Consider the following 25,207-nt stretch of genomic DNA (forward strand, 5'->3'; position numbering starts at 1 on the left):
CAGTTAAAATTTTGCTCTGATGAACACAGAGAAAGATATGTCGTAGAATGTTATCAATTTGCAATTCTGTGACATCTTTGACTCCCATAGCAGGAAAATTAAACGCTATTCAAAGGTGCCCTTAACTTTTTCCCCATCTAAATTCTTCAAAATACCTCACTTTGTGTTCAACAGACCAAAAAAGATATGATATTTTGTTTCCTACTATGGTAGTGGATGATGTCACATAACTGAAAATTGCTAACATTCTTTCAAATATCTTTCTTTATGTTTAACAGAACGAATACATTTAAACAGGTTTGAAATGAGTAAATAAGCCCTTTAAGCCCAGTCTGTGAAACCAGGCCTTGATGTTTAATAAAATAGGAAGAAACGATTATTCTCTAACCATTTTATGAATGTAATACTAAGATCACATTATAGTTAAGAACAGCATTACATTGGCCTGATAACTAACCCTTTGTAACTATATATTTTTTTGCATCCCTACAAATGATCTAAAATTTTGAAAAAAAACTCTAAATCATTTAAAAAATCATCTTGTTTTTATTGTGCATATCAGTCAACATCAATAATATCAATCCATCTGGAGTTGGGTTGTTTTGATGAAGTGATTGTAACACAGCTAACTAACACAATAAAAAAACATATCATCACAATAAAAAACGTGATTGTTTTCGTTTTGTTTTTGCAAATGAATTCGTCAAATATTACTAAGAACCTTTTCTGTGACTAAGTCAACCAAAAGCATAGATACAGTAACAGCTTTGTCATCTCGATTGCATTTCCATTGCCACGGTTTACTGATCATGTAAAATATCCTCTGAATTCGGGCTAAAGTGATGTGTGTGATAATCGCGCAGTCATCACCAATAACAGGTTTAGAGAGCATGTTCGAAACGGGCGACTGACACAGGTGCTGCCCCTATTACAACCCTCCAGAATGTGCTGAGTTTCTCTGCCTTATTTGTGAGGTGAGTAATTGGATTCCAGACGTGTCATCAAGGCATATTAGAAAACAATCCGATGTGAAATCACGAGGCGGCTAAAAGGCCACGCGGAGCACACCACCAAGAATAAACAAAATCCATGATGTCATTTTCCTTTTGCCCTCCCAATCAATCATTTCCATGCAGATTTTTCCCCTCCGAAGCGTTATCTGTAATTTCTGGCAGAAGTTAATTCTTCATTCTCTCTCGAGCTGCGATGCTCTTCCGCAAATACGGAGAAGCAATCTTTCAAGACGCATTACAGGTTTGGAGAGGTGCGCGAGACGTTTTTGCGGTAGCCTTTAGCCTTTGCTTTTTTAATATAATCTGCTTCATCAATCAGCGTTGGGGAGGAAGAGTCGAATAGAATTTATCTCTGACAGTTGCAGGATAAAAGTATTACATTTCTCTAGCATTTGCATCCACCCACATGTGTTTACACAATATACACACATATGGTAGGCAACACAACATCGGCACAGAATCTATGACGAATTAGACGGCTAAGAGTTATTGCATTATTACAGATTATCATATTAAATAAGGGGTGGCACTGTTGCCTCACAGCATGATGGTTCGTGGTTTGAGGGCTTTTGTTTTGGAGTTTGCTTGTTGTTCCTGGGTCAGCGTGGGTTTCATCCGGTTACTCCTTAAGTCCAAACTGGAGTCACTAAAATGACTCTTAAGTGGGAACCATTTGTAGTTCCTAAAATAACTGTTTAGTCAAAAGTTTTTTTTAATAGTCTGTAACATCTTTTTAATAAACCTCCTATATTTTGATGTACATACTCTTTAAATTCCATGGATAATTTATGGAATATAGGAGCTGCCAAACTCTAAACACAGTTTGCATATACATTTATTCATCTAGCAGACTAGTTCACAAAGTAAAAAAATGAAAATTCTGTCATTCTCACATTCTTGTCATTCCATCCCTTCTGCAGAACACAAAAGAAGATATTTTGTAGAATGTTGGTAATAAACAATTGCAATACCCATTGACTTTTATTGTGTGGGTTGTACGGTTACCTAAATTCTTTAAAAGATCTTTTAAATCATTATTTATGCTTGGCAATCCACCTTATAATGCATTGTAATATTATGCATTAATAATTGTAACTACAGTTAATACATTATAACACTTATCAATTCATTGTTTCACTTGGCCTTTTTAATCTGGTTATAATTCCTTACAACAACATTTAATGTATTACAACACACATTATGAACGATTATAATGCATCATATCCTTTAATAACCCTTCAAAATGCACTACACATAAAGGCTTTAAGTTAAGTGTTATGTTTTCTTTTGTGTTCTGCAGTCATTCATGCTTAAAATGACAACAGAGTGGGTAAATGATGACAGAATTATCATTTTTTTGGCAAACTACTCTCTTCAAAATAAAGGTGCTAGAAAGGTTCTTTACAGAGATGCCAGAAGAACCATTTTTGATTTCACAAAGAGCCATTCAGTCAAAGTTTCTTTAAAGAAAATCTCGTCTTTATCTTTTTATAATATGAAGAACCTTTTTTCACCACAAAGAAGCTTTTATGAAACAGAACTTTATGGAACTATTTTGACAAAAAAGATTCTTCTTTGGCATCGTAAAAAGTGTATCCCTTTTAATATAGGAACATTTTGTCCTACGAGCCAACAATCAGTCATGTTTACAAAATAAATATTTCATTTTTAAATAATAATAATAATATTATAAATGATCATTTTAGAATTGTTGAACAGTGGGAAGTTGGGGGTTGGGATTTTACTAACATTGTAAATGATTGTTTTATTGTATGTGAACCACCTAAACTTATTTTAAACAGTTCAGCTGCTGGAACATTTGAAAGATTTCACACTTTTCATTAAATGCTTAAGTTAGTTCAAGATGATGTTATATTAAGTTATGCAAATTAAAATATCCAATAAAAGGTACTTTAATTAAGACGCGGCATCAGTAATCGCCGCTCTGTAAGAAAGAAACAGTCATATTGCATTGTTATCTTTCATTTATGAAGGGAGAGGAGAAAAATGTAATTCCCAGTTACAGCTCCAATTATCCTCTTCTGATAGGAGCGCTGTTGATGACCTCATGATGGACAGAATTATCACATAATGGGACGCACTCATTTTCCAGCGTGGAGCGTTAAACTCTGTCAGGTTTCCGATAAGCCGAACTACCAGCAACCAGTCATCAAACCTCAAAACTCCTCGGCAAAAATACCCTTGACTTCATTTAACATAGACGTCTGACGATTGTTATCACGTCGCTCCGAGAGAATGATATTCAGGGCGGAGGAGAGAAAGAGGTGTGCGAGTTTGAGTCTGGGCTGCGTTTGTTCAGTCAGCGGGAGAGAGATTTCTCTTCTGAGGCCGAACGGTGAACATGAGATGGAGAGAGTTTGGACAAACAGCAGGACCGACGGCTCCAATCACACTTTATCCTGCTTCACATTAAGCTGACTTGTCAACATGTGGTTTGGAGAAGAATGGCACTGAGTCGTTGTGTGTGAGAGGGAAGCCCACCGCTGCTTTCCAGAATAATCCACTGACCCTCGGTGAGCCGCTGAAAGACAGCGTCAGCTTTTGTCTGAGGGAAATGGATTTGATGTGGTGGGTTGTTGTCACGTCTTCTGAGAGAACGTGGGAGATGAAAACGGTGACAATGAAGACATTTTGTTACCATCGTTTGTAAAGATAAAGTGTGTTTTTTCTACGTTAAGGTCCCAAATGAAAACGTTCATCAATTTTTCAACCTTATGCCATCCCAGGCGCATGACTTTATTTCTTCAGATGAACTCAAAGATTTTTATATAAAAATACTGTCACTTTGATACTGGACCTCAAATCTCATGAGCTCTTCTGTCTCTTGTGATGAAATTTCCAGTCATGAGGCACACAAGTGAGATTTGAAGTTATCGACATGTCGTCAGATTTAAAGTTTGGGTTAATGTGGATGTTATTTGCTTTCAATTTTCCTTGTTTTGGTGTGCGTTGAATATGTAAGCAAGCTGAAAAACTGTGTTAAATTGTAAACCCTGAGGTTTTGTGGCTCTGTTAAAACTTTTTTTAAAGCTTGTTTAAACATGCTGGCCAGCCCGGCATAGCAACACTGAATTGACCAATAGTGTGAGTTTGGGTTTGGCTCTCAGAGATGAACAATTGTTTGCGCAAATTTGATTTGATTTAGCAACACAAAACGCACACGCTTCACCTTGAACCAGGAAATCATTTGTCATTGTTGCCAAATCTATAAAAAGTTAATTTAATGTCTCCATTGTTTCTTCTACAGAGAGATGAGATGAAATCGATAGCAAATGAAGACTTTTACTCGCTGTATCTTTAAACATGATCTTAGTGTCCTGGTGAGCGGATAAAGACCTGCACCTTGACTTTCAGAAGTTTCATTGTTGACTTTAATTGGGCTGTCATGGTATCATGGTTTTTTCCCATACATGGTTATCATGACCAAATAATACAATGTAACACATTTTTTTAAAACTTTCTTTAGGATGTTTAAAATGCTGACTACGAAAATTACATCGTTTTTTTTACCATCGACAGGACAGTAAAAAACAAAACACATTTCTACATTTTCGTATTATTACTCGTACGCAGAAATTACAAGGTACTACCATAATACAATTTCTGGAATTGTCTGACAGTGACAATTGGAAAAAAAGTGGAAAATGTTTACAGTTTTTGTTTATTTGCAATATACCGATATATCATGATTAATGATATAAGCTCAATTTTTACTTGAGCTAAATATACAGTAAAACATTGATTCTAAAAGAAAAAATATTACCACAATAATTAGCACCACGGAATTGTACAATAACCTTTAAAAGAGTGGGCGAAACAAACTGGCAACAATATTATCATGATATTTAATGCTTCTTTTAAAGAAATAAGTTCCTAAGTCATTCATCTTTAATTGTGTTTTTGGACGACAAACTACACTAAAATGCGTGCCTATAAGACAATATTACAGTATTTGTGTGTATATAGATGATATTACTGGCTTTATGGTTTATATATATTGTCAATAGCGATATTGTGCCACCTGTAGTCTTAAATTATACTGTGATTTATATATTTTTGCCATTTTTTTCTGATTAAATTTTCTTTATCATTTAATTCTAACAAGACCAAAAAACGACAGACTTTGCAACCCACATTCATTTTACAGCTCAATATACTTCTCCAAGGATTTTCAGGAGATGAAATGAATGAAAACTCAGAAAAGCAACCTCAGGTTTTTTTTTCAGGAATCTAAAACTTTAAGTTTCGTTTGTAACTATTGCGCAGTTTGTTTATAATCCACATTGTCTTTTAACATCACTCTGTGCTCCTGGCAGAGGAGCGCAATATCGATTGCCAAAGCCGTTCTCATGAGAGCGCACCACCCGCGTAGCTCTGTGATGTGGGAGGTTGGAGCTGCCCCGGATCTGTCTTATGTAGTTTAGCAAAGCACTGTAGACAAATAAATGCAATACAGACCACTGCAAATACCCAGGGAAGTAAACAGAAGAAAGCGTTAATCTAATTGTATTAGGAGCTGCAGTGTCGGTTTAGACCTTCCAGTGCAATCTATTTGATTCCATCAGAGAGAAACGGCCGTGAAGAGCGGAGCTCTCTGCTGTCTTGTTTGTTAAGGCTGTTTTATTAGAGAGCTTTTCCATTTACTGTCCCATGTGAAACACTGAGTGCGTCTTTATTGCTATTTAATCATGTCGGCTGATAATCTAAGGGAGTATTTTTCATTTTCAGTGAGAAAGCGAATTAAATGTTCTCTCTTTAAACTGTACAGGTTTTGGCATGCCGCGTGTTTGTGTTCATTAGCGTAGGAAAGACAAATGAGATCTCCGAGATACTGTAGCTCAATAGTTTCTCACATGAGAGCCTCTAAAGATTCCTGCTTCTTACGTTCTTCTCTTGGGAAACAGACCGTACAAGCACTGCGAAGCAAAAGTCAAAGAATTGAATGGACCTTTTTTTAAATTCTGCATTTAACACTCTAACTGCACGTGACTTTTTTCTTCACAAATATATATGAGCAAATATCTTCATTTAACTCTCCAGAGTTGTAAAACAGCAACGTCTGATGTTTTTTTATGTCTTTTGATTTGTTTCATTGCCAACATGCAAAGAAAACGGCGCACTCAAGGCAGTTTAATAATGCCCACTGACAATTACAAATCTGCTTGTTTCTTGAAGATATCTGATGTTTTATTTTCAAGGACTTCTTGCTGATTTTAGAGGTTGGTCTATGTCGACAGTGAGATCATTCAAAGGGTGCGAGTCTTTGATAAAATGCCAAAAAGCTGTACTCATACGCCTTGAACAGATAGCCGTCTTTGGTTTATCAAAAGGACGAGAGAGCTATACAGTAGAAGATTCATGACTGTTGATGTGGATGCAGCTCAATATTTGCATTTTGGAATATTTTATTGGTTAACACTCAATCACTTTCACAACAATGACAGTTCAAGAACAGAAGAGTCGATGAAGAGAAACTCGCAAACAACGAGCGCCGCCGTCACACAATTCAATCACCAGGAAACATTCTGCACTGCTCAGGAGTCTTTTATTTCATTTCTTCATCTCGCACATGTGCCTCGTTTTCCTCTCACAAACATGAAATTAAGCACGACACCCTGGAAACTCAAGTCAACATCATTTTGTTTGCTCATCTGGAGCAGTGATATTGCTTTTATGTACACATATTTCTTCATTTATTTGTCAATAAAACTAGTTCTGCAGTTCTCTCAGTTCTACAAAGTTTAGGTGCACATCCTTCTTAATTATATGAAAGCACCAATATCATGTGTATACTTCAGCTTTTAATGATAGTTTTGTAACTTTTGTTGAAGGCAGAATATTAAATTCTTCCACTTTTATGCTTGCTTGGATAAAAGCGTCTGGCACATGACTACATGTAAGCAGAATACAACGCAACAGATTTTTTGCAGAATGATACAAGCACTGAGTTTGTTTTTGTATTCACGCTGTGTGTATATATTTATAATGCACACTCCTGCAGTAAATCTATTTAGATTCATAATTAAATGACAATGATATTTTGGACACTTTCTGGATGGCAGACTTTAGTAGACCTATGTAATAAACCACAACTATCTTTAGTGTTTTCGAACGTTTGAGAATTTGATCAGAACTAAAAAATCACATTGTCACAAGTTGATAAAAAGTTCCTGTTCTGAAGAAGAGTTTAGCTTTATTAGCAGATGTCGCTTGCTTTGCTATTATGCATATGACATTAAAACATTTTGAAAGTGTCATTTAGGTACCCAAATTATTTTTTGGGTCACAATGATTACACAATATAAGGGTTTCTGTGTCATTGCCAACAAACGTTCTTGAAACAGATTTATTTTTCAAACAAGTACATAAGTTCCTTAAATCTTTTTCTGTTTCCGAAAGATCAAACGTGCGTCTGTAAATCAGTATGTTGCCCTCTCAAATGAGAACCTGTTAAGTGTGTCCATCATCCGGTTTATATAGGGTTAAGAGCTGCGGTAGCCGGAGCGCGCTCCCGTGCGAGCGTCCGATTGGCTGCTCGACGGCGGCGCGCGCCCTTCATCAGCCGCTCGAGCGGCAGAGTTCATCTTCTCTCACGCGCTATAGGGATGGCATTGCCACACACAGCAGGGCAACACAACACACCAGGAGAATGCACACCGCAAACATCCCATCAACTGAGGCGTCAGCTGTGCACCTTTAGACATTGATCCTGGCAGCGTCACTCACAGCTTCTGACCTCTGCAGCATCAGCACCAATAGGAGAAGAAGCTTAGAGTTGATCATTTCCTCAGTAGCACATCAGCATCACAACAGTAGGAGGCGAGCAGATCACATCATGCACTGGACTTTCCACGCGTACTTAGATCTGTTTCCTAAACCACACTCGGAATCGAGAGGTCTTTCTCATCTAAATCAATAGTCGCTTTTTTCCGGACACACTGGACAGATAGAAAGTTCTTTGCTGACGTATTTATGCACAGATTCCTTCACACTAGGCGAATTAAAATCTTGAATTTATATCATAGCTATGTAAAGTTTATAACTGTACATGTCAACTTAAAGACGGTGCATTTAAAAATAAACAATAACAGGAATTTATTTTAAAGATTTTAGGAGAAGTTAGTTTCTTACTTTTTTTGGTAAGTTTACGAAACTGTCACCGTAGCCTTCTCTCGACTTTGGAGGGGTTATACTTGACGAAGGGAAATCGCCTACGGTGGTAAATACAGTCAGAACATTCACATATTGGAGGATATCGTTAAGTAATACGGTTTTTGAGAGAGTTCATCTGTGTAACTAGGGTCCGAGCCATCGGGAAAATCATTGGTGTCGCAGAAACTTTTACGCTTACAGGAAGCGCAACGAGGTTGCGGGCGTTATCATCCGTGCCATCGTCACAAACTATCAGTTCTCTCCTTAGTAACCAGAAAACAAGAGGTAGAATGGTTCATGAGCTTGTTTCTATCACTCATGGGATTGTGCTGCTGTGATTTGTCGGACCGGAGGGAAGGTTGTTCTCGCAGACATCCACACACACTCTGTTGGTGTAGCATCGCGGTGCGCGCTCGGGGATGATCAGGATCTTCCCGGATTTCAGTGTTCAGGTGACGGCAGCGGCGGCGGCTGCAGGTGGGGGAGCCGGTGGAGGGATGCCGGCTGCGTCCAGAGTCCCGGTATCTACCAACGGAAACCCGCAAAACGTCCAAGGCTTGACCTCTTACCAACAAAGGTATGTTGACTGAAACATGTTGTAGCTGTTTTACGCGTAAATGTGTCATTCATAACGTTCATTTCATAATTGTTGCACTGTTGAGGTGCACCACGCGTTATCAAGTTTGCAAAACTGGACTTCTCTGGAGGTTGCGGGTACCAACTTGAATTCCTGGAGCATCAGTTTTCACCGAGATCCGCGAAAGCTGTAAAGTTCGATTTATTTGTCAAATTCCAGAACACGTCGAACCCACGAGCTAGTGTAAAGATAAATAATAGCATTATCCACATAACTAATGCTTTTTTTGCTGTGCATTACTGTATCGTATTCTTTTCATGAATTTCGTGAATTTTAAGGTGAATCCAAAATCCCTGTGGCACTCAGACTTAAACGATTCATTCAGAAAGAGTAATAACTGCATTTAAACTCAATGCACCATGGCTCAATAGTTTTAAATAGATTACAAAAGATAGTCTTATCTTGAAAAAAATCCAATATTAAGTTATAGTTTCAAAACTTTAACAATAACCCATACACACATAAACATGTTTAGGATTAAATTGGAAAAACTGATGAACAGACTAAGTGTAATTTTAATTTCTTTATTGATTTATTTCATCTACAATAAAGCATATTTTTACACATACTGTATTTATTAAAACCTATGACTGTTTAGACATATATCAGCAGATTAAACTGGTCATTTGCACACATGGTTATATTTTAGATACCGTCACATTACATTATACAGTCTATTTACATTACAAAGGAATACACAGGACAACAAATGGCATTTGTCAGATTATGACCTTGACAGGTCACAGGATCTAATGCATGGTTGGAAACAGGCCTTTTCTTTATGTCAAGACAGATTTAGATAAGTAATACTTAAAACAGATATGGGAAGGTACATACAAAAATTAGCATATTTACTATAATGTGTGTAAGAGCATTGCATTCTCTCACACATTGGGAACGGATAAATGCATGTTTACGCATTATAAGATTTCTCCTTTATTTCACAGAAACTGCTAATCGGATGTAGTTTATTTCATTCGGTCTTGATGCTTTGACAGAATTAAGCCATTCATTTGGACATAAAGCCAAAACAAGTTAAGCCATTCCGCATGTCGGCTATTAAATCCATAAATATTGTCAGTCTTACTCAAATTGCGTTAAAAGTTCAGTTTACGTAATTGGACGTCTGCGTTTATTTTGACACCTGTCAATCATACGGTTCAAATTGCACGCAGGCTGAAATAAATCATTACGTTAAACTGTTGACTCCACATCGATAAAAAGACGATCACACATAAAGACGAGAGAGAGATGCACGTTCAGTCAATAAAAGTGGAAATATTTCCTTTTACGCGTTAGAAACAACCTGTATATCCCCAATAAACTATTTCCAACTACAACTGAGTGGCGTTGTTGCGCCGGAGAGAGAGGGAGAGCGAGGCAGAAAAAAAAGCTGGAAAATGCGGACAAACATTGCGAGAAAAGGGGGCTGTGTTCGAGGGGCACATCTCGACGTAAATGCCCCTCTGGCACACTGATTTGTGTCCCGATTCACCCCGAGAAAACCCCGCGTGCGTGTGGACAGCCGCCGGATCGAACAAACCTCCCCGGGTCTCCACTCACTTTTCTTGGCATGCCTTTGGAGCTCAGTGTCGGCGCGTCTTCGCTCCCGTCTGCAGGCGTGTGAAAGCACGGAGACACGGGCACGAGCGAGCCGGTGAAACCGATGGCGTTCTTTAAATCCACCCGGTTCCGCCGTCAGCTGCACGTCGCTTGATATCTGAGGGAGAAAAGTAAGAAATCAAATAATTGCAGGAAGATGGCGCCCACCAAGGCTAGCATTCAGCAAGACCCTTCAAGACGAGAACGGTAAACGCTTGGTTTGTTCTGTATCTGTGGAAACAACGCGGCGTAAACCGCTGTGCATTTTTGGACCGTGATGTGCAAACTTTGCCCTTTGCGCAGGAGTGGGTTCGAGGGGTTGGGTAAGAGGTATAGACGCCGAGAGAAGGCGTGTGTGTGTGTGTGTGTGTGTTTGCAGAGGACATGACCGTACACTAAAGGCGATCACCGTTGTGCTGCTTCTGTTGACGGGTTTCGCGGGAAATTTGTGAATTTTTGAACGCGATACTGTTGCAACATTGTATCTGTTTGTATCCGCTGCGCGTTTGATTTCAGCTGGAGTAAAACACTGTTTACTGTTGTGCAATACACAGCGCTTTGATGAAGTTTAAATGTGTGTATACGGTCACAAGCTTTAGATAATTCTGTGCACTGGTGCATCTGCAGTTGTGAAATTACCGACGTGATCAGTTGATCTATTTACCTGAAACTGTAGCTTACAGGTGCAAGTGTGTTTATTGTATAGTTTAATGCGCGTGCATTTCCTGCTGAGTTGACAGATTGTGCACTAAATTCATCTGCTGTTATGAAATCATGTGTACATCCTTGAAATTGTTGTAATATCTTAAATGCACCATTCAGATGCATGTTATTTTGTTGACTGCACTCAGCATTTTCTTTACACGTGCATCAGGTTCTTATGCATTGAGTGGCTGTTAAATCTCAGACAGGGTGTTTTAGAATGTCTTTGTTTTTATTTTAAGTGTGAGGTTCACCTAAATAACTAACTAGGCTCAGATTTTATTCTGACAAGCTTTCGGAAGCATTAAATTAGGCAGCAGTGATTTACACCGTACCGTGTAAAGTGTACAGCTTGTTGAACTAATGTTAAAGCGCACGCAATAATTCACCTGCAGTGTGTGTACAAAATATCAGACGTAGAGCCCGTGACATTTTACAATGTAAACACGGCCTGCTTCATATACTGTAAGCGTGCGACTCTGGGAAATCGTGTGCCTGACCGGACTGTGAATGCTTGTCATTAGCAGGCTTGACAAAATCTCTCATCGAGCATTATTGTTTTATAAATCACTCGAATCGTGCAGATTTCACTAATGCGCACACCTCTAAATAGGCCACAACGTTAGAATTATATTCAGCCCCCTGCCAGTCATAACAGCAGGAGATGTTTATGCTAAGTCTGTCTGCAGTAATCTTTCTGGCGGGAGCGTATTTGTGTGCCATTCCGAGCATATCGGCGAGATAGGAATCTTGAAGATGGAATTAATTTTGATGGAGGAAACTTCATAGCCAGTGCTTGAGTGCCTGCCTTTATCACCTGATTCCGACCAGCATTCTGAAGGGCCAAATTGCACCGCGACTCAGTATTTGGCTCCACTTGAGAGTCGAACCGAATAATACGGTAGCTGAAATTCTTGGGAAAAAGCTCTGGAGTTTATTTTTTAATGCAGTGCTGTTTACCGGCACCTGTGCCTGTTGTTGTAAGTGTTGGGATCGGAGGATTGTGCACTTGGGCTGAGCAACTCCAAAGGAGTTGGACAAGAATTGAAGAGGGAGAGAGAGATTGGTTGGCATGAATTTATACACAACGTTAAACACAAAGTTGGCTTTGTGTTGTAGAAAGCAATGTGTTCCCCCCTCGCTGAGAGCAAACAAAGGTGCTAAATTGTTCCATTTCCTCTGGCTCTGTACATTGGAGCTGGAGAAATGTGAGATACTTTTTTTTGTTTTCGTGAGATGCAAGTATTGTCTTTCTGATCAAGTGGTTTTCATGTCGTCTTAAATTGGTATATCAACAGGTCCTGTAAGATGTTCTGTATATGGGTACAGTTGGTAATGGATACATACGGCCTCCATTATTTTTGATAATTTTATGTAAAAAATATGATGAATACATTTGGGAACTGCTCACTTTTCTTTTTGTTTTTAATCACCTTCCATTTGATGTATTCATTTTTTAACAATAATCAGCATGTCCAGTATAACAATTAACAAAAATCGCTAAAATAGTCATAGATGGTGTATAGCATGTCAAGGGGTCTTTCTCCAAAAACCACCCATTTGTTTCTTTTTTCCCATCGTGGTATTGCTCCGGCTGTTATTGAAATCACATTCCGGCGTGAAGCTATTCATTACAATAATCCTTTGATGTGCGATTATTACGAATAATAGTTTCAACGTTGCTCCAGATTACGTCTCGCTAAACCGAAAAGCTCAAGAGTGTCAACGTGCAGCATGTGCGATTTTTATTTTACAATCACCAACAGAAAGCACAAGATGTGACGTGCGGAGGGTGCGCCCGCGTTTACGCTCGAGCCAAAACGTTGATATTCTCAGAATGCTGGAAAGGCAGACGGCCCAAGCTGTGCTATACCATCACACAAAGGATGCAGAAAATCCACCCGTTGATTCGCCAGCATCGAACGCGGCGTACTTCGGAGGCAAATAAGCAATTCTGATGTGTATTTATCACAATTAAGAGGGATTTCCAGCCCCCATCTGTGGCTGCGGCTCGGCGTGTTGTGCAGTGATTACTGCGGCGCTCGCCATCCGCCACTCGTCTCTGTTATTCTGAAGGTCAGAGCAGAGAGAGACATGAAGATGCATCCCGCAAAGGTAATCGTGCAGCCTGGCCGCATTACTGCACGCCTCACGGTGTGAAAGCAGATAGAAACGTGCTTTGGGCATTTAGGTGTTGCTTCTGAACGTCACAGGTTTGTTATGGTTTGCGGCTGCGAGGAGATGTGGTTTGATGTCCGCAGCGGTTTTAAGACCTTCGTTTAGTATTTGGCTCTGAAGACAGATGTTCTGCCTGCTTGACTCCCATCTGCTGCTTTGGTTTGGCTGTGGTACGATCATCTAATGCTAGGAGCAAGATTTGCCCTTTAGCCCCCCCCCACCCGCAGTGTTTTAGGAGCACTTCTGACGCCATAACAAACTCGACAGTACATCTTGTGTACAGGTTCTATGCAAACTGTTAAACTTAGATTGCTGGTGAAGGACTTATAGATATGAATATGTGAATTTGTATTTGTCAAATTTGCACGTCAATGCATTTTTGAATTTGTGTGCTTTAAAAATATAGCAGCTCGAGCTCACCATGTTTGGTACTTATAAAACTTTATCTCTTGATGTCTGTCACTTCTTAGTGAAACCCAATTGACTTCCACAATGTGACGTATTTAAGAATGAATCTGGATCTTCTACAGGGAGAAAATGTGGGGCAGGATTTTAGTTTTTGCATGGTAAAAGTGGTTTATAGATCGATGGCCAGAAGGGAGGAATTAAGAAGAAGGAAGGATTGATGTCGTCAGCTGAAGAGAAAAACATTTTTATACCTTTTATTTGTAATCATTTATAGTACGTTTTTTGTTTAGTTTCTTTTCTCTGAAAATTTTTTTTAGACCATAAGTGGACAAGCAATATTAACTCTTCACAATCCAGTTTGATGAAATTAAAGTTCACTCAAAATTGCACTCACCCTCTTGTCATGTCAAACCTGTGTGACTTTTATTCTTTTGCAGAAGAACACAAAGGGAAAGATTTTGAAGAATGTTGGTAACGAAACAATGGCTGTTCCCATTGACTTGCATTGGTTTTATGTCTATGCAATAGAAGTGAAAGGGTACCGCCATTTTTTAAATACCAACATTCTTCAAAATATCTTCTTTTGTGTTCTGCAGACGAAACAAGGTTATACAGGTTTTAACAAAGACAGTAAATGATGACAGAATTTTCATTTTCAAGTCTACTGTGCATTAGGCTATTTCCTTCTGAATATTCAGTTTCACTCAGACGTGTCAAAATATGGAAGTTAAATGTGTTTGAAAGTTGTTTCATGTACGTAAAGTAAAAAAAGTGATATTTTTTTATATCTTTTCCCCCTTTATTAAGGTTCATTAAGTTAAGTTTTGCGTATGAAATTCCAATCGATTATCTCAGTTTTGCAGAACAGGAGCTTGAAGATTCCGCACGAGTAACTCCGCACGAACCGTCCTCGCGCCTCTCTGTGATACCCGCTGCAGATCCCCGATAAATAAATGTAGTGCCACGTATGCTCGATAACCCACCTGTCACTTTAATAACCAAACGTCATAGCGTTGATTTGGCCATAAAATGAGGTAAGCCCCCATCACCACGGCTCACAAAGAGCTACAGCGCGCTGAGGTATTTTCTCTATAGCATTCCTTACGCATGTCGTCACCTAAAGAAGCCCTCTGTGCGGGGATTTACTGAACGCTTTTGTGTCGTGCTTTTCCCAGGCTTATCACTGGCTACACTCATCTAAAGCAGCACCACGGGACGCTGTGTCAGGCACTTCTCTGTCTCCTGCCTCTTCTCCTGCGTACACGTACCGAAGCCCAAGTTTTGAATTAATAATACATCTGCCTGGGACAGAGTGCTACGTGTGGCCTGTAAGTGAGTCGCGGTATTTCTTTCGAAAGGGAAAAGGCTAAAATTAGCTCCCTGTCCTGGCAGAACAAGACTAACGTGGTTTCACTCGAAAACTGTGGGAAAAGGTCAAATTGCTTATTGATGCGGCACAATGGCCATCAGCTACAGTAAACACACACAATATCAGTCTGTGGCCATAAGTAATGTCCAAAGTGAAGGATCAAAGATTTTAAAAATGTTGCATTGAAAGTGTTGCATAGAGTTCTAGTCTCAAAATCCAGAGATAATAATCATCAAACTTTGATTTTAACCATTCATTTAATTTATGATTTACATTTTTGACATGACCTTCGTCGGTTTATAAGATGTTAAGGTTATATTTTCACTGAATGGTCTTTACAATATGTAGGAAGATTGTATGAGAAAATGACTTCACTGGCTTGGTCAAATTTTATAGAATAAATACCATGAAACTTCAGTGTTTTGTTCAGTTTATACCGTGTAACCTGAGGGAGTGTCGGGAAGGAATATTGTACACATTTGCCAAACCTGGACATCACTTAAAAACATAAAAATAAAGGTCCTTCATGATGCAATACAAGAACCTTTTTTGTCTAAATGGTTCCATAAAGAACCTTGAACATACAAAGAACCTTTGTGTTTCATAAAAGGTAAAAAAACTAAAATGGTATTGCTGTAAAGAACATTTTAAGTACCCTTATTTTTTAAGAGTGCTGTATTTATAAGCAATTTTGTTTCCTCTTCAGACACAAACTAAGCTCAGGGCATCAGATTTTAAAGCTTGATTTCAGCAACAGCAATAGAAATTTCATTTATCCCAAGCGAACCATGTTTACGACCAAACCGTGTATTCCAAAACCTGGAGAGTACTTGTGTGTCTTTCATACATGACTCAAACACCACAAACATACAGGACACTTTTTACCCGAATGGAAAACAACTTTGCAGAAAGTGTTCTTGAACTAGTCGAGGTTTTGTGAGGTCACATCAAGTTTTTTCCCCCCTCCCGTGTTATTTCATGGCTGCACGGCTCCCTTCTTTCCAATTCTTTTCATCTCATTGTAGCCCCGTGTGTTTGAAAGTCTAGGTCAATAAGGATGGGCACATTGCGAATTTCATGATCTGTGTAGTGGAACAAATTGAAAGCTAAGCCTATATCAATCACGCTGAAGGCCGGGTTAATTGTTCCTGCTTCACCAGAACGGCGGACAGATACAGGCATAATGAAACGCTTATGGGGGCGATGTGGACACTCCTCAGGTCCAAAAAGAATGTTTGCTGGTAGAGATGACGTCAGCTCTGAAGTCGCAAAATGATGAGCATAACAATGTTTATGTTTGATGTCTTTCTATTTGAAACTGATTTATAGCACCTGTATATCTTATGCATTTGAATTTGATATTTTGAGATGATGAGATTCAATTTTATAGTCATTACACATGTACAAGTACTATGCAACGAAATGTATCAAGAAGAATTTTAAGGATTTGGGGACAGTTTTGCTACATGAATTGTCTTTTATCGCTTAGTTGGAAAGATGTTGTTGTCGTATCACAGATGCTTTCTTCAAATAGTTCATGTGCATGTTAACCATTAAACATTTTTCACAGTAGAATGAAATGCACGCAAACCTATGCATGCTGAGGTGAGGTCACGCACGCACGTACATGCACGTATATCATATATAGGGTTTCGGTATTTAGTTAATTGAACTCTAAAGTCCATGACAGCTATCACAACACAGTGGGTAATTCTGAAAATTAATGAGAATGATAATTCTTAAAAGACTGTTCCACACTTTGCCCAAACTCATTAACTAAATCTCTCATTTAAATACACTCTAAAGACTTTTGGGAAAAAGGGGGAAAAACGCAGTATTGCTTTGTAAGCAATAACGTGATTTGAAAATGCTGAGATGCAGAATTTTCTGGACGGCTGGAAGCCTGTCGCTTGTATTCTGGTCTTGAATCCAGCACTCAACGCTTCTATCTGCTCTAATACTGAGAGATAAACTCTATCACACGGCAAAAGAAAACAATTCAAGTCTTGAGTCTGTTTATTCGTCTGAGGTGGAAATTTAGTTTGGAGTTGTTGATGTTAGTTTATTGCGAGTCCTTTGGCGACCGGTACATGAAGGTGAATCTTCTCCTGTGCCGGTTATCCACAGTGAGTGTTTAAAGGAACACAAAATCAAAGTCACTTCACATCTGTATGTTTACATTGTAAATGGTCTTTTCTGTTATACTGTTTGTGTCTTGATGTTTTGAAGCATGGCTGTTATCAGTAAACCATTTTATGGTTTTAGGAGCTCCCGGAAGCTGAAATGAATATTTTTCTCGCCGTATCAGAATCAGAATCAGAAGAGCTTTATTGCCAAGTGTGCTTGCACACACATTCAACATAATGACAAGATACATTATAATAGAGATAAAGATGGTGTAAAAGGATTTTTAAAAAATATGCATTTATAAAATACTGTTGTACAGAATGAGAATAACATATACGAGACTGATTTACATTATTTACATATTCTGATGGTGTTAATGAGATTATAAACATAGATTTGACTCGGGAATAAGAAACACATCAGAGACAGAAACGTGTCAATGGTTGAGAATATGGGCGGGCGTGAGGTTTAAGTTTTGTGATCGGGTTTGCAGAAAGGTTGGAATGAAAAAAAACGAAAAGATTGAAAATCTGTTGTCTGGCAATTTTTATAAAGCTTGTTTACTTATATAGGTAGATATACATTTTCTTTCCTTTTTTTGCTTGGTTTATCTAATGCACACATTCAGTTGCAGAACCATTTAAGCCGCAAATAGTTTAATGTGAAGATGACAGGCACTGCTGTATTGGCAGTTCGGATGGTGTAAGTGTTGGACTTGCTCGCCCTGTGGTCTGAGAAAGAGAGAGAGAGAGAGAGAGAGAGAGAGAGAGAGAGATGGAAACTGTGCTCCAGGCCAGGATGGAGGGGGCCTCTGGCACTGCATGTGTGTGCTGAGCGTCTTCCTCTGAACTCTCTCTCTCTCTCTGTCAGATGTGTGTCTCTCGCCCAGCAGTCATGATTTACCCTTTCAGTTCCCACTCGAACCAATCGGTGAAATCCCCACAGAGCGTTCTTTTAAGCACGTGGACCTCCGAATCGCTGTGGTGCCTCAAAAAATGAACTTCTATTTGTGGCGAGGATGTGCGGTCAGACAGGATGCTACCACTATTTATGTTGTGTTATTGTCACCGGCCAATTGTTTGCAAGAACCTATTCTACACTTTTTACAAGCTTTTTGTTTTTCATTAATGCCATCTTAGAATGTTATTCCAAAACAATCGTAAATGTTGTTTCACAAAACAGTAAATGCACACTGGATTAATTCACACTTGTTGCCACTTCACTCAGAAATTTGTCACATCATGTTACAAATGCTCTTTTCACAAATAATTTCATCTTTTTCGTTTGCATTTTTTTAAATTACTCTCTTAAACTTCCATAGTTTTAGTAGTTCGAGATTTGCGTTGGAAACTTCTCCTGAAAGTTTTCCGCAGTCTTTTGCCTCCGCAGCTCAGCACAGAGCGATGCGCCACCGCCACATGGAGAAGAGTTAAAAGAAATCAGTGGGGGACGGAGCTGTGTGTCAATATTTGGACCGTTACTGTGTTGCACCCCAGATGAACGCAGCATCTGTTGTGCGCAGGGGGGAGGTGGTGGGTGAGCGTGAAGGGAAGGGGGGTTTATTGTGAAGGCTGGCACGCAGTTTGCGCCCAGACACATTCCACAGGAAGTCCCGCGATTCCGCTGGCATACGTGCCCAGTATTCATCATAAATATTTTAGCAACATCATAGCCCAGCCATGCCCCAGTCATTTTGCCAAGCGAGGGGGGAAGCGTTTCGCCTCCTCTCTCTCCCTGATGGCTTGTAAATTATTTTTCGTGCCGCAAATGTCAGCGTATTTATTTTTCCGTGAGCCGCGTCGTTAGTTACAACAAGAATAATCTTAAAAATCTCACTTCTGAATTGTGTAATCTGGCGCTTGACTTCAAAGCCGCGGCTGTTTACCATATCAAGGCGATGCTGTCAGAGGATATTGCTCTATGCCTGTTTACTATGAAATTGGCAAAATTGTCAGGAATGGAAACAGAGAACATTTTTGTAAAGTTGTGATGCTCATTAAAATGGATCCGCTCTCTTCCCCATGGCCTTCTGCTCGCGCTAATGTTCTGTTGAGAGCGTTTTCAGACATTTAGAACGTTTTGTATTCCTCCGACTCACTTTGTGTGCGCTTTAACCCTCGCGCGTGCATACATTGTCCTTCCCTCTGATGTGGATTCATTAATGAGCTCTCTGACAAATACAGTAATAGCCTTTCCGTTGCGTTTGTGCTGTGTGGAAAGAGGCTGTCTGTTGGAATTACATCCCACTTCATTGAAGGAAAGTAACTCACGTCCTCGAACAATAGTAGGGGAGACGGATTTGCGATTGCTCGGCTGTTTGATAACACTAAGGGCGTCTTTTGATTAAGATTAAATAGCATATTTCTAATCAATAATTAAACCTGACATGAGCTCTACCAAAACTTTGATTTACCAAGGTTAAATTGAGCTAAAATCACCTTTTTCGAGCGGCCATATTGAGCGTTGCATTCCTCACCAGTTAATTGTAATGTCAGTGGTACAACTTGTTGATATCTTTTATCTTTGTGTGTTTTCTGTTATCAGTTTTTTTCTAATAGGTCATCAGCTACATATTGAGCCCTTTGTCTTGTTGCTGCAGTGTTCAAATGGCGCAGCCATATTGGACAGGGCAATACTGACCAATAACACATACAAGTAAATGTGGGAGGTGCATTTTTTTCTGGAAAAGCACAAATATTAATATTTCTAATGCTTTCGAGGGCTGCCAAGTTTGAGTTTTCAGAATATCTCTTTACAGTTTTTGTCAATTAGTAAATAGAAACAGAATGTTTTTGTATTCCACATACACCGTAAACGATTAAAATCTGTTTTGAAATGTAAATATTATGGTCATTTTATCAAGAAAATAAGCTCCCTCATTCATTTATGTGTTTAAAGACCAGTCATGCCTTTCCAAGTATATGGCAGCGTTTGACATACGGCGTCTTAAAGTCCCAGTGAAATAAAAAGTTACGATGCCTATTTTTTGCATGAAATATTGCAGCATTTATTGTAAATGGTTTATAAATGTGGGTCATTCTCTTTTTATAATTTGTGTGCCCTCATAATCATGCCCTACTGTCCTGTACTGACTTTCCATCTTAGATGATGTATGTTAGACGGCTTGGGCGGAGCATCTGTTAACTCCTCCCCTTCAACTGTCACTGTGCTGCCAGTTCCATTTCAAAATGCAACGGCTGTTTTTATACCTCCAATCAAATTGCGGAGAAAGACGAAAGCCACGCCCACTAATTTTCTCATTTGAAATTCCATTTCATTCCGAAATGCGTCAAAATACTAAAGTAAAAACAATCGCAACTTCCTGTTCACAGATACTTTAAGTCTGTAGTAAGTTGCTGTGGTGATTTCACTTAACTAACTTACACAAGAGAAAATAAAATGCTACAGATGTAATATACTGTGTGTATATATATACATCACATACTAAGATGCTTAACTTTTCTTTTCCACCTTCAATGTCAAAATACCCACACAGACGACCGCTCTTTGAAGGCATGCAGGTGAATGTGGATTTGTGAAGGACCACAGCAGGTTCGAGGTGGGCGTCTGTTCTCTGTAGGCCTGCAGTGAAGCGGCTTAGCCTGATTTTTGGTCCCCGGGCAGCGCCTGAGCTGTATCTCTCCTGCTCACCGGCAGTCAGAGAGAACATAGAGACGCCAGCGATGATGAATGGGGCACCTTGTCAGTTAAAATGAAAATTCTTAGCCGGATGATAGCTTCATATTAATGCCTGTTTTATGGATTGGAGCAAGTGGCCTGAACAAGATGAATGTGGGTGATGAGAGGAGATACAAAACAAAAGGGCTCCTCTACCTTCATCAGGAACACAGGCAGTTAGGTCGGGCTCATCACTGTACTTTCTTAGTTGGAGAATTGCATTTTGCGTTCATATATTTGCATTTATCTTAATTTTACGTCACGGTTAAGGCGACATTTCCCGTTTGTCCTGTCAGATGTGTCCATTTTATCAGCGTCCACTGCCTTTAGAAGTCCATTTCCCTCTTTTTCTGGCACATTCTCTCTCTTTTTGCTGTGTCTGTATCTCTGTGTTTCTCTGTTTTGGCGGTCACTGAAAGCTTTAAGTGTTGTTCGCTCTGAGGTCCCCGGCTGGCTCGTGCTCAAAGCTTCAGCGATCTGTTCAGACACATTCAATTCACACCAGCTCAGTGCGCTGTCAAAGCAATGATATTGATTCAGGAAAAATGCGAAAATCTCTCCCTCGTTTCCCTCTGTAATTTTAATGTTTACATTTCGTTTTAATCCTCGTGCCTTTTTTTCCTTAAATGAAATCCATCCGTCCGTTCCTCCTCTCTCCAAACAAATCAGTAATTACGTGGTCGTGACTTGAAATGGACTGGCAGCGAGCAGAGACATGAAAGAGCGGATGGAAGGCGAGCTGAGGGCTTGGACACGGCCGCAGTGAGAGGTCTTTGAGAGAAAAAAAGAGACGACTTGAATGTAGAAAGGAAGGGCAGAGGGCGCAAGAGAGAGAGAGCGAGATAGAGAGAGAGAGAGAGAATGAGAATGAGAGAGTGAGAGCGAGAGAGAGAGAGAGAGAGAGAGATTTTATACTGGCTTGTTGATAGTGGCCATGAGCAGATGTATTTTAGCATCATACTTTAGGTACTTTAGGTTTACATTTACTTATTAATCTGTATCCCAAATAATAGAAAGTTATGTTTAAATGTCTGGCTTGATTTAAAGTGAATATTATTTTTCTTTCGAAATAATCATAAACATCACAATACATTTATAATATTGTGTGTTCCCACTTGAAACTTGTGGCATGCTTTAATATACTACAGTTTACCATAGTAAACACTATAGGACAATTTTGCAACAGTACTTTGTAATATCGATTATATCGATCTGTAATATACTTTTATACTTATTACAGTAAGGTTCAAAAACACTATAGTGTCTAGGATTTACTGTAGTAAATGAAGTATACTACAGTATTTTAGTATAAGTATGTTGTATTAATACTGTACATGTAATAATACAAAATATTAAGTAAAAATACAGTTAAAATTATTCCATGGGCTGTTCCAGCGTTATGGACGTGACATAAAAATGCTCAGAGAATGAACTGGTTACGATTATATTGAACCATCTGTTTATATTTTACTGAACCCTTGTTGATAGAGTCTTAATATCAAAAAATGTCAGTCTATCAAAAAAATATTTAAAAAAGGGAAATAAACATGGATGTGACAAAAACAGGACACGATTTTTGTGAGACGATAAACTTTGTAGGATTTCTGTAAAATAAAGTGCACAATCCTGAAGCAATTATACCCAATGAATGGAGAAGGGGTTCCTCTCTATAGAACACCAAATAATGACTTTATGTTCATTTTCATGTGCCCATTTATGAAGAATATGAAGCGTTATGGATGTGACAATCCTGAAAATGGCTCATACCTGACTATATAAATCATGCAGTAAAAATTAGACAAATGCTTTAGAAATCTGAAATAAGAAATCTCACATGAGTATTTCAACCACATGTTCAAATCTGTTCGTTTATTCGTGGTCAGGTTGACATTTTCATGGAATTGCCCCCCCCGGTTGCCTCATTTCTGCATACTTTTATATTATTGATGCTTTAAAACAACTGTGATCTGATCTTTACGTTAAAGAGTACAGATTTTGTTTCTATATGATCAGATCTCAGAGGCTTTCTGCTCTGCTTGTGTTAATCACAGCTTTGCTGACGGAGAGCTTTAAACACAGACGGCAGAGACCTTGGAGCGAGTTTTCAGGCCTTTGTGGCTTCTAATTATTGTGTTTCAAGCAGATTTTTACCCATTCTGCCATTTTATGATATATAGAAGAGAGACAGGCTAGAATTTGCTTTTTTGAAGACAGCAGCACGCCTAAATTTCCCCATGGAAATCTGTCAAATGAGAAGCGCAGCTATCAGGGAATTGCGGGGTGACTGCGGACTATCGAGCACAGAATCTGTACAACCGTGCATGAAATCCCTCGCTGGATTATCTTCCAATGATGTCATAATGCAAACCCATGATGTCATTTCCTCCTACCTTTAGAGGCATCAGTAAACGCGAAGCATCTTGACATTTTGCATCATCTCCCTCTCACCGATATAATCTGCCGAATGAGTTGATCCGAAGCTGCACGATCAATCTGTGCTTTTACCTGCCGAGTCTCCTCCCCGCTCAGCCTGTCTCTCCGCTCATCTGTTTCTTTCTCACAGCTTCTTGTTCGTCTTCTAAATCCGCCTTTTTTCTTCAGACCACTCCGACCTCTCATCTTCCTGCGGCCCATCCATTTGTGTTTATTATTTCGGCTCGAGACCGCCGTCTTATTGAACTGTGATGTGCGTGTGTCTTTCATGTCGACCCGGCCGTGTTTTATCCGAGTAATGTGCATCTTGCATTCAGTCTTTCATGCTGCATTAGATTAAAGAAGGACGTGCAGAAAAACATATCCAGCGTTCCTGCATTGGATTCCACTGCGATTATAAACAAGAGTGTAGGATAGAAACTATCAAATATATACACTGTGAAAATGAATCTTTGAGATTATTCTTGAGTTATATGTGATCTAGGCACGATTTCATATGGTTCAACCAAATAATGGGCGATATATCGTCATTATGATGACAGTATTGTGAATCATTAAAAAAGCTAAGATGGCCCATAGCATGTCATCTTTTTTTCTCTTCTTCTTATGGAAGATGTTGGGTGATGTCTCCGTGCTCTCCGCAGGCCAATGTGATCCAGAGCGCAGGAGAAGCTGTCAGTTTATCTGACGCCTGTCAGAGGCCAAGCGATGGATCCTCTCCTCTCATCCATCTTTATGTATATAGGTCAAAAACAATGAAGCATAGAGAGAAAGAACCAGCCAATGATAAAGTGCAGCAGAAAATTAAACGTAAGCCTGTTGTGGTATCATAGAAAATGACAAATGATTTGTGGAAACGCTCTTGAGCTGATATGATGCCAGCGCATTAATTCCAGCGGGCAGGTCCAGCATGCGACCGCGAGTTTGTGTTGTGTTTGCTGTGACCTGCTGCAGAGTGCTGTAATAAACCGAGCGACTGCAGAGAAACGCCAAGAGAGTTGGAAGATAAAGCGGCAAACTTTAAGTGGGAATAGCAGATAAAGTTCCTATTTATTTACATTTAAATAACTGCTTTTTCTGTAGCAGCTCTCTTGGGCTTCAGTGCGTTTCTGTTCCGTTTTTATTTTTTCTACCTCTTGTGGTTTTGAGAAATCCTGGTGGATTTTGAGGTGTAGGCTGAACTGTAGTAAGAAACGATATTGTTGTCGTGTAGCTGGAGGGCAATTCGAGAAGCCAGAAGTTTGACTGTTGGCATAAAGCATCATTTGCTCCAATGCACATTTTAGTGTGATGTGCTTTTTTCTTCTGAATTATCGTACATTTTTACGTTGTGAAAAATTCTTACGAATTAGCTACCTGGTAAAATAGCTACAAATGTCAATGGATCAGGCTACACTTTTGCATACTGTTTAAATGTTGTAGTCATGTATTTCGTTTGACCTTTTTCTTACTTAATTCTTATTTTTTTCTCCTTGAAAATGAGACTAAACATCATAGGTCAGTTTTCTTGTGAAGAAATACATCTTGATTTAAGAATGTTTAGATATTTTTTTCTACAAACAGACAAAAACACTAAGTAAGAATGATCTTTTTTGCAGTGTATCTAGCGCTGATCATTGTTGGGTAAGTTACTCTGAAAAAGTAGTTAATTACTAGTTACTGATGACATATTCAATAGTGTAATTAGATTACTGTACAAATTACTTTCTCCAAAAAGTATTTGTTTATTTATTACTAATTATATCTATATATCTTTCCATATCCCATATCAATCTTGATTAGTTAAGTGATTCAAGGATAGACATGAAACGTCTTATTTAATTCATTTAAATAAATAACATTAAACTACATAAAGTACTCTTATTTAATGACCAAAGTATTACAAAT

General features: G+C 39.0%; 1 protein-coding gene across 4 annotated transcripts in view; it reads left to right on the forward strand.

Annotated features, from left to right (window-relative positions):
* Positions 1-7,456: 7,456 nt before the first annotated feature.
* The window catches only part of LOC130437302 (neuronal PAS domain-containing protein 3), a 225,022-nt gene continuing 207,271 nt past the window's right edge, over positions 7,457-25,207 (forward strand). For 3 of the 4 annotated variants that reach the window (XM_056768605.1, XM_056768608.1, XM_056768606.1), the window contains exon 1: positions 7,457-8,763. In XM_056768605.1, coding sequence (XP_056624583.1) covers positions 8,606-8,763 — 158 coding nt within the window. In that variant the 5' untranslated portion in view covers positions 7,457-8,605. Of the gene's footprint in view, positions 8,764-9,735; positions 10,633-25,207 lie in introns of those variants that run through there. The other variant, XM_056768609.1, reaches the window with a different exon arrangement.

This window comes from Triplophysa dalaica, chromosome 15 (genome assembly GCF_015846415.1).
Source record: "Triplophysa dalaica isolate WHDGS20190420 chromosome 15, ASM1584641v1, whole genome shotgun sequence".
NCBI lineage: Eukaryota > Metazoa > Chordata > Actinopteri > Cypriniformes > Nemacheilidae > Triplophysa > Triplophysa dalaica.